We start from the raw sequence: 10,159 nt of genomic DNA on the forward strand, positions 1-10,159 counted from the left end.
TACACCAATATGCATCAAACACCAAATCAGAATGCATACACCAATATGCATCACGTCCATCCATCCCAAAAGTCATACAAATTGACTATATCGCATACATTCACATACTCTCCACATAAATCACATCATTATAATTCACAATCATATTCAGATGCATAAATTCAAATCTAATAAAGTCCAATTATTTCAGAAATCATACAAACTGAATATATTCCAACAAGATATATTACACAATAATTTAACAGTACATAATCTGTTCAATAGGATTTAAGTTAAAAACTCGTCGAGTATACTTCCAGGAAAGAGAGGTGCGTCACAATGGACAACTTAAGTACCAAATCTTTCCTTAGCCAAAGCGTTCCTCTACTAGTTTTTAACAAATTTCTTATTTACAGATTTAAAACAATAGCATATAATATTAACACCGAAAGTTAATATAGATATCAAAAAATAGAAATTAAGCAATATTGAGATCCCTGAGAAGATACGAAATTAATATCTATAAATCTGTAACTCCGATTTCAAATCTGAATGGTCACAATAATTCACTATTTGTTATAAATTACATATTAAAATTTCAGGTTGATCCAACGGTTAACTAGATAGATATTGAGGTTTTACCGAGGTAACTCAGGTGCAGAATTTTAAGTGGTTTTTGGTTATACTCAAAATGCGGAACTAATTTTCCTAATCACAGACATTTAATTTCAAATCTGAACGGTCAAAATGACTTAATATGTCTTATGAATAACATACTAAATTTTGGGCTCAATCTAACGGTAAATGAAATATATATAAAATTTTTACCATGATAACTTAAGAACAGAAATATAGTGTTCATCAGATTTTTCAAAACTTAAAACTTATTTTCTCCAACCATAGACTTTCAATTAAAAATCCGATCGGTCAAAGTGTATTAATATATCTTAGGAATCATATATAAAATTTTCAAGTTGATCTAACGGTCAAATAAGTCGTAATATATATTTTACCGAGATGACTCGGTAGTAGATCTACAGGGGTAATTAATTTACTCAAACATGCAGGATTTATTTCTCTAAGTACAGACTTCTAATTACAAATCCCAACGGTCAAAGTGAAGAAATAGGTCTTAAGATTCATATATTAAAATTTTAGCTAAATCCAACGGTCAAAATAATTAAAAGACAATTTTTTACCATACTAACTTGAAAATAAGAAAATTATAATCATGAAAACTAAATTTATATAAGTGAATAGATAACTACCATTACCAAAATTTTAACATACTCATAACTCATATTCATTATCATAACATGGATAAAAATCATATACAAGAAAGATTAGCTCCCCTTACCTCTATGCCAGACTTAATCTCCTGCTCCGAATTTGTTTCCCCGAAACCCTTCAGAACCTCTACTCTTCTTACAACTAAAAAATTTCTCCCTAACTCTTTCTTCTCTATTTCTCAAGCTCTCACTTGATTCCTCTTTTCTTGGTGCCAAATACCCTTCCCTCCTATGGCTATTTATAGTAAAAAAAAATTTACTATTCATTAATATTTTAATATTATTTATTATTTTAATATTATTTAAAAATAATATTTTAATCATTTACTCACCAAATCTGATCCTAGTTTCTACCTACTAATTTCTTCCATGCTAAGGAATCTTAATGCTGGAAATTTATTTTTACTATTTACTTTTTACTATTTAATATTTACTTTTTACTATTCAATTTAAAAAATTTACTAAATAAGTTACCAAAAATTTGAACCTCTCCTTCTAAAATTACTATAATTTTATATCCAAAATTTACATTTTTCTATCCATTAAAATTATTATTACTAATAAAATACTAAAATTTACTACTATAAATATATATATATATATATATATATATATATATATATATATATATATATATTTTTTTTTCATGAATCTTACAACTTTTGCTTTTTCATTTGCTTTCGCCATGTAGAGTTCGGAGGGATTCTTGAAGCAAGGACAATATTTCTAAGGCTATATATAGTTACATAGTGTACCATTTCAAAATTGTTTTTCACTCCTTTGACTCTCCTTCACAAAACTCGCTATTAATTTGTGGTTGGTAGGATTGTTGTCTTATAATAAGTGTCACTGATGAGATATAACTATTGCTGCACTGCTAGAGTTTTCATGCAAGGACAAACTTTGAAGAGAGTCAAAGAAGGTAAGAGAGTGTGTTGAAAGAGAACCTAAGGTGAGTGTTTTATCACTCTTTTGGAGTGTACTATGTGTTTATTGTATGGTTTGCAAAAATGAGTGCAAGACCAAGGTTGTTGGAGATGAAGAACAACCAATCATACATGCATCTATACTCGTTAGCCATTTGAAGTGGATCTTTGTAGAAGAAAAGGAAGTTGTTGGAACCGCGGAGACTAGATCTGATTCCACTTGGAGCTTTATTCGGTTACATTGCTTTTATTTGATTCCATAGGAGGCTGTATTCGATTACAACCCCCCATATTCGGTTCCCCAATGTGATATTTGGTTCCCACATGCATTACTTATTTGTTTCCATATGTGGCTATTTACGTAGAGCATATGTTAAACTAAAATGGATGGTGTATGTATTATTAGGCCGGTGACAATGTTGGTCTTCTTCTCCGTGGTCTGACACGTGAAGATAGTGGTCAGGTTAGTTGCAAAGATCAAGTTTTTTCTTTTTTTGTTAGAAATTGTAGTTGTATTCAAGAGAACAGTATATATCATCTATGTTATATCATCTATGTTTGTTTTAGTAAAATTGTTGATGCAGGTGTGGTGTCAAAAGTACTGAGCTAAAATTGTTCTCTGTAACTCAAGTTTTATTAGTCTACACATTTGCAAAAAGGGGTTGGAAGCCATAAGACCTAAATATTTATCCTAAAAAATACAAACCATGTGTCAAGTAATTATCATTTAGCGGTTGTGTTGGATGAAGTTCAGTAAATTGAGTAAAATTTAGAGAAGTTAATCATCCATATTCATTACTTGAATAATTATCATTTAACATATTAACTCATTACTTGAATAATTTATATTCAACTAACCCATAAATTAAATGTATATGAATTATAAGATGTTAGATTCTAATGAAAGATGTTGAAATCAATCAAATTCAACCTTATCTTAAACCTAATGAATATAAATAACTGTGTTAATTAAATTAAATATATATATATATATATATGTTAACTTTTGTCCTAGTTATATTAAAGAGTATAAAAATAAAACATTCTAATTTAAATCATAATAAGCTATAGAACAATAATTTTAGTAGTAATAACATCACTATCCTATTTTACATTATCTTCATTAAAATTAATCAACTTTTAACCTTGACTGATTGACCTTGACTAGTTGTCTCAACCTTTAGCTACAATCAACTCATCTTGTCACTCATTGGGATGAATTGGCTCAACCTTCAGCCTACATCTAATTAGATTAACCTTTAGCATACATTGACTCGTCTTGACTATCAATCTAACTAACTTACCTCAACCTTTGGTCTGGACTGACTCTTTTTGACCTTTTGGCTCAATTGACTCGTTTCAATTTTTGGCTTGTATCAATTCGTCACGACCTTCAGTATGTCTTGACCCATTTCTACCTTTGGTCTCACTAACTTGTCTCAACATTCGGCCACGACCAACTCGGCTCGTCAATCATCTCAAGATGAATCAACTCAACCTTTAGCCCAAGTCATATTGACTCAACATTTGGTCAATACAAAATCGTCTTAACCTTCAGCCAACACTAAATCGTCTCAACTAACGACCTAAGTGTAGTGGTTTCGACCTTCAACTCGACCAACTTGTGTCATCTTTCATCCTAGGCTAAATCAACTCTACCTTCAATCCTGGTCGAATCAGTTCGACCTTTGGCTTGGGCTAAATCTGCTTGACCTTCCTCATATATTAAATTGGTTCGACCTTCAACCTACGTGACTCATCTCGACCTTCAAACTAATCGACTTGTCTTGACTTCAAGTCTAGGCTAGTCCGTCTTGACCTTTGACCTATGTTGATCCTATTTGATTTGTCTCAAATTTCAGCCTAGACCGAATCAACTCGAATTTTGATCAAGACCAACTAGGTTAAGCCTTTAGTTCGAACTAACTCGACTGACGCTTTAACCCATTTTGACTTGATTGAACCTCAACCTTAGTCGGCTTGGTTCGAGCTTCGTGAATAGATTGAAAATGAATAAAATTTCAAATTTCTTATAAGTATTTAAAAAATTTCTATTTTATTCATTTAAAATAAGTTCTGAAATTTCTTAAATTTCAATTTCTTTCTAATTAATTTATCAAAACAACTCATTTTAGTGTAATTTTTTTTGCAAATAAATAAATTACTATTCTAAATTTCCTTATCTAAACATAAGAGATATTAAGTTATTTCAAAAGTAGTTAGTTGACACAACCTTATGTTAATATAGTAACAATTGAAGATGCTTACTTTTAAAATTTCTTAGGTTAGAAGAAATGAAAATTAAGAAAAATAATTTTTAAAAATTATGAAAAAAGTAATTTGATTTTCATTCTATTTATACGAAAAGAGTTACATAGTATTGTAACTATGGTATGAGTTTTATTTTAGTAATTTTAAACATAATTGGGATGGTATGAATGGTAGTGGAGGTGAGTTTCTTTATCTCATCCCATCATTAAAGTAAAAGTTCATTACCACATCTTATGAATATATAATTTTTTTATCATTTTCATCTTTACAAGATAACAAATACACTTTTACTATGTCTGTCTCATTTTTCTTACTATTTCAATGTTTATTAATTAAATTTATAAAAAAATAAAACCATGACAAAATAAACGTGATATTTTTAAATGTCCAATATAAAAAAATGTGTTCTTTTGTTCCATGTTAAATATTTATAAAAAAGAAATTATAATTTTATAAATTTCAAATCAAATTATCAATTAGCAATAAGATATAAGTGAAAAAATTAAATAAAATATTACAAAATTACACATAATAAAATCTTATGATAATCCAAAAATTTATTAATTTTACTAATGAAACAAAGTTGACAAAGTTAAAATAAATTATAAAATGAAAATAAATATTTAAGTTTAAAAATATTTCAAATCACGCAAAGAAAAAATAAACTAATAATAATTCAAATTTAAATTTAAATATTTTACTTTTTGAATAGATTAGATTATTACAAATAAGCTCCATGAGCATGACATTAATTTATTATATTATAGTAAATAAAAAATACAATTGTAGTGAAAAAAATAAATTTATGAGATTAAATTAAAAAAATTAAAATAACTATATAAAAATCATCAAAATAATACGTTATAAACAATAAACAATAAATAAAAAATATATTAAAAAGTAGTTTGGATATTTAAAAAAAACTTTCAAATGATGAATTAATCCAACCATTTAGAGATAATTCAATTTTTTTTGACAAAACAAAAATCCTTAAAATAAAACAAAAGTTAAAAATAAAATAAAATAATTTAGTAAATAAAGAGTTTATGTATTGAACTTAAAATGAAGAATCAAATATATGAAAACGATAACAAGAAATAAAAATATTAAATGGAGTAGAAACGATAAAACAATGAAATGTTAGACTTAAAAAATATTTGATTTAATCAAATTGATAACACATCATTTTAATAAGGTTTAATGTCTCAGTAAATTCCTATTTTGATCAAAAATTTTAAATAAATTTTTTTTTTCGACTCAACTGGATTTTTTTGTGTAAAATTTAAGTAATTAAAGACCTATCGTCAAATTGGACAAACGACCTGAGTTTACATTAACGAACATGACGAATTGTATTAAAAATTATTAATACATAGTAATCCGTTTTTTTTAAAGAGTAAAGTAAAAATAATAAAAAACTTTAAGTGTGCATCGAGAAAACAAGTAAAAAAAATATATTCTTTTTTGTCAATATTATTATGATTGTTATTTAGTTATGTAACATGAATTAATAAAGTTTAAAATTAATTAATATAATGTTGTTAGAAGTAGAATGGGATAAATTGAGATTAATTAAATTAAAACAAAATAAATATAAATAAATGAAAAGTATTTATTATCATCGATATTATCTATTGAAAAAGTGAAGGTTAATTTATAAAAAACAATAAATTATCACGTGTGCTTCATAAATCTGAGTAATTTTTTTTATTAAATTTTATTAGTGTGCTCAAAATTTCTATATTTTTGAATTGAAACTTTTATATTTTTCAATTGAACTTTGTTCTTTCATTTTCATGTTAACTAGATAAAATGGTTATCATCTTATTTTGTTATATTGCCTACATATCTATTTGTATTAAAAAATGTAAGAATTTTTTATTAATATAAATAAAATATTTTATGATTAATATTAATAACAAATAATTTTTGTTGTTGTTATGAAGAAGACGTGAATGAGAAGATTTATCATACTCTTTGATGAGTTTACATTGAGTATTAATATGGTAAAATATATTTAATAAAAATGTTTAAATTTATGATAAACTTAAAATTTAATTAAGCATGAAATAAATAAGTATGATCGTTGTTAATTGTATATTGTATTTGATTTGATGGGTTTGGTAGGTAGGTCTAATATGGAAGGGTGTTTTGGTAAGGATGTGATGCAGTCAGTATAAGAAGGGGCTAGAAGCATTCTGACACGGAGAAAGGGAGAGAGATGGGAATGGTTGGTAATAATTGGTTCCCTTCGGTGCTCAAAGTTCCTTTGGGTAGGCAACTACAGAACAAAACATTATGGCGATGTATATTTCCTCCTTATCTTAACTACCCTACAAGGCTCACTCCAATATCTTGTAAACTCCCAGAAAGTGGGACTGAGGACAACCCCACCGTCACAGGCAAGAGGCTTCACAAGAACAAGGACAGGATGGAGGACTACAACGTCGCTATGAAGAGAATGATGAGGAACCCTTATGAGTATCACCATGATCTCGGTCTGTTTCATCTCTTTACTCTTTTCATACCCTCCATATGCTACCTACTTCTTTCGTTTCCGCCTTTTGCTCTTTCAAATGCTACCCATCTTTCTTATCATTCTCATATTCACAAATGTAACGGATATGTCAGGGGAATCAATCATTTTGGTGCTGGGTTTTTTTAATCGATGATATTGTGATTCTTTTTCTCACTCAGTTCCTTGTTCTTGCAATCTTCAATTATTGTGCTTGTGCATTTTATCTTAAAATTGGAGATGCTCTTTCTATTTAAAAGCGTAATTGTTTATATCGGACCCCATGTTTTGGCCATTGCATTGATTTAATATTTGAAGATTTTTAGAAACCTTTGATGGTTTGTCATATTACTCTGAAGGAAGGAAGAAAGATCACCTAAAACCATGCAAAATAGCATGTTTAAAAGTTTACAAAAGGAATAGACTAGATAAAGCTTGGTATGCCGAGATTTTCAACTACTTATTTGACTTCAACTTGTCTTTATGAATCAAAAGCATCATTCATGATCATGTAACCACATGCCGTAAAGTTGTTGTACCTTTTCTAGTGGTCCTTAGATTCATGGATTCACAAATGACACCCACAATGAGTTTTATATATGAGCATATGGATTACGCTGTGTAATTGTTTTTAACCTCTGATATACCATAATTGATATTTTCATAATTATGAATCTATTTGGAAAATCATTGATCAGAGGTGAGATAATTAGCTTTGAAGGTCTTTGCATGTTATCTCGTTAATCTTACTTACAGTATCAACCTAATTTTAGAGATGATGATCTGCACGTTAAAGAGGGATTCTTTATGTGCATGAGAAGACTGGTTAGGGATGTTGCCAAAAGGAAATAAATTAACTTGCAACTTATGGATACTGTTTTTTCAATGAAAAATGCAAATGATGGTAAGAAAAATATTCTTCCAGGAAATCAACCTTATATCTCCGATATGTTTTGGAAGTTTAACATTCTCTACTTCCAAATATTAATATTTCCTTGCATGATATATCATTCAACTGATGCGACCACTGATTTTTCAGGTATGAATTATACTTTTATAACGGACTACTTGATTGTGGGCTCTCAACCACAGAAACCGGAAGACATAGATCACCTAAAAAAAGAAGAGGGTGTGACATACATTCTAAATTTGCAACAGGACAAGGATGTTGATTACTGGGGAATAGATTTACAGTCAATAATAAGAAGGTGTCACGAACTTGAAATTGGCCACATTAGGAGACCGGTAAGCTAGCCCAACATTAGGAGTAAGCTAGCCCAGTTTCTGTAAATTTATGAAGGATAAAGAAAAAATCTCGCAGGGTGAACAATATTTGAATTGCCAAATGTCGTTAGCAGGTAGAGTTTTTGAAGGAAGTGGCAAGATAAATAAAGGGGAATACACAAGATTTTACTTTTTTGTTTGATTTGGCTACATTATTTATATTATGCATGAGACTCTTAGTACATGTTATAAAATGAGACATTTAATCTTGGAAGACATTAGTTTTTGAATCTAAAGATACATCTCTACGAAAAATACTATGAACTTCAAATATTCAACTACTAAAATTTATCGAGTTTATTAAATGCTCCATTTGCCTTTTGCCAACGGTCTTGAGTTTTCATGACTAAGTGTAATCATTAACCCAAGGACCCATTTACTTTTTCAATGCAATTGACTATATTCCATGTCAAGAATGTGAAAGATTATCTTGACTCTGAAATTGTTCCATTTCTGGCTTTACTTGTTCTTACATTAAATTATTATCACGCTTTTTTTTCTTGTCTGCATTATTAGGCAAAAGACTTTGATCCAGGGTCCTTGCGAAGTGAACTACCTAAAGCAGTTGCATCCTTAGAATGGGCAATTTCTCAGGGGAAAGGAAGAGTTTATGTACACTGTACTGCAGGGCTTGGAAGAGCTCCAGCGGTGGCAATTGCTTATTTGTTCTGGTTTTGTCGCATGAATGTGAGTCCTAAACCCTCACCTTGTATTTGAATCCAAAACAATTTCCCCACTATTGTTTTTCATAAGTGTTATGGTTGCACATCATTTTCTTGGTGATAGATTGCTCACAGTTTTCTTAAATGAGAAGTACAACTTTGTTTTGAAAAAAAAAATGAATGTGGCACTTTTCTGTGGACAGCTAAATGAAGCTTATGATATGCTAACTTCAAAGAGACCTTGTGGACCAAATAAAACAGCAATACGTGGAGCTACTTATGATTTGTCTAAGAATGATCCATTCAAGGAGCCATTTGAGAATCTTCCAGAATATGCATTTGAGGATATAGCAGACTGGGAAAGAAACTTGATCCAAGATCGTGTTCGCTCCCTTCGTAATACTTGACAACTTAGGCAAGTGTTTCTGACTTTCTGCTATGAAAAAGATTGTATTATTATGTTTCTCAGAATCTGCATTGCATATATCACCCCATATTGAGATGCAATGTTGTATCTGTCATGAAGAGTATCTGATATTCCTACACAGATTGGCACCCTTCCTGGGATGGTGTCATGATATTTTTTCAAGCATATTCATACTGATATTGGCATATATAGCCAATAACGTCTATGAAATATTCAGTTTAGTATAGAGTGGTAAAACAATTCTGCGAATAATGCACACCATAATTGTAAACTTCTTCATAATATCTGAGAATGAAAAGTGCTCAATACTTCTTTTTCTACTATTCTTCGCCTCAAAATCCACCAAAGTTTCTGTTCTAGGCGCAGCATTGTACCTAATATAGAAACAAAATGCGGATTTACTAACCTATGAAACGTTCTGAACTAACCTAATCCTTAATGAGGGAACTAATTAATCTTTCTGTTTTATTCTCTTATGTCCTTATGATCTCAAGATAACTTCAAAATTCGTGATGTTCTTTGGAAATATGCTCTTCTCAGTTTAAATGAATATGCATTATGTTAAGAAATGATAATATGTTTGGTAAAATCAAGTCAATTTATAATGATTTTGAATCTACTAATTTTTTTCTTTTCAAAATACAAAACATTTCAAAATCTCGTTGGCTGTTGAATGTTGTACATTCGGGTGTTAAACTCACATCTGCCTTTACAAATGCTTTATTTTACGAGGAATTGTAACAATCAATCTGGCCTTGCCCTCTTATGAATGAGACATTCCCACATAAAATCAAAAGCTTTATCAT

The 10,159-nt window shown here is 29.4% G+C and overlaps 1 protein-coding gene across 1 annotated transcript; it reads left to right on the forward strand.

Moving 5' to 3' along the window:
* The first annotated feature begins 6,656 nt into the window (after positions 1-6,656).
* On the forward strand, positions 6,657-9,676 carry LSF2 (dual specificity protein phosphatase (DsPTP1) family protein). Its single transcript, XM_047318454.2, has 4 exons — positions 6,657-6,963; positions 8,020-8,225; positions 8,781-8,951; positions 9,130-9,676. The coding sequence occupies exons 1-4, from the start codon at positions 6,687-6,689 to the stop codon at positions 9,331-9,333; spliced, it is 858 nt and encodes a 285-aa protein (XP_047174410.1). The 5' UTR covers positions 6,657-6,686; the 3' UTR covers positions 9,334-9,676.
* The last annotated feature ends 483 nt before the right edge of the window (positions 9,677-10,159 follow it).

This window comes from Vigna umbellata, chromosome 2 (assembly GCF_029865625.1).
Source record: "Vigna umbellata cultivar VRB3 chromosome 2, Vumbellata_1.0, whole genome shotgun sequence".
Lineage (NCBI taxonomy): Eukaryota > Viridiplantae > Streptophyta > Magnoliopsida > Fabales > Fabaceae > Vigna > Vigna umbellata.

What these genes read in the sequence shown, in the direction of transcription:
- LSF2 (XM_047318454.2), top strand. Translation starts at nt 6,687, where the DNA reads ATGGGAATGGTTGGTAATAATTGGTTCCCTTCGGTGCTCAAAGTTCCT. An exon ending in TTGGCCACATTAGGAGACCG is followed by an intron (nt 8,226 to 8,780) that starts GTAAGCTAGCCC and finishes CTGCATTATTAG; the next exon opens with GCAAAAGACTTTGATCCAGG. An exon ending in TCTGGTTTTGTCGCATGAAT is followed by an intron (nt 8,952 to 9,129) that starts GTGAGTCCTAAA and finishes TTCTGTGGACAG; the next exon opens with CTAAATGAAGCTTATGATAT.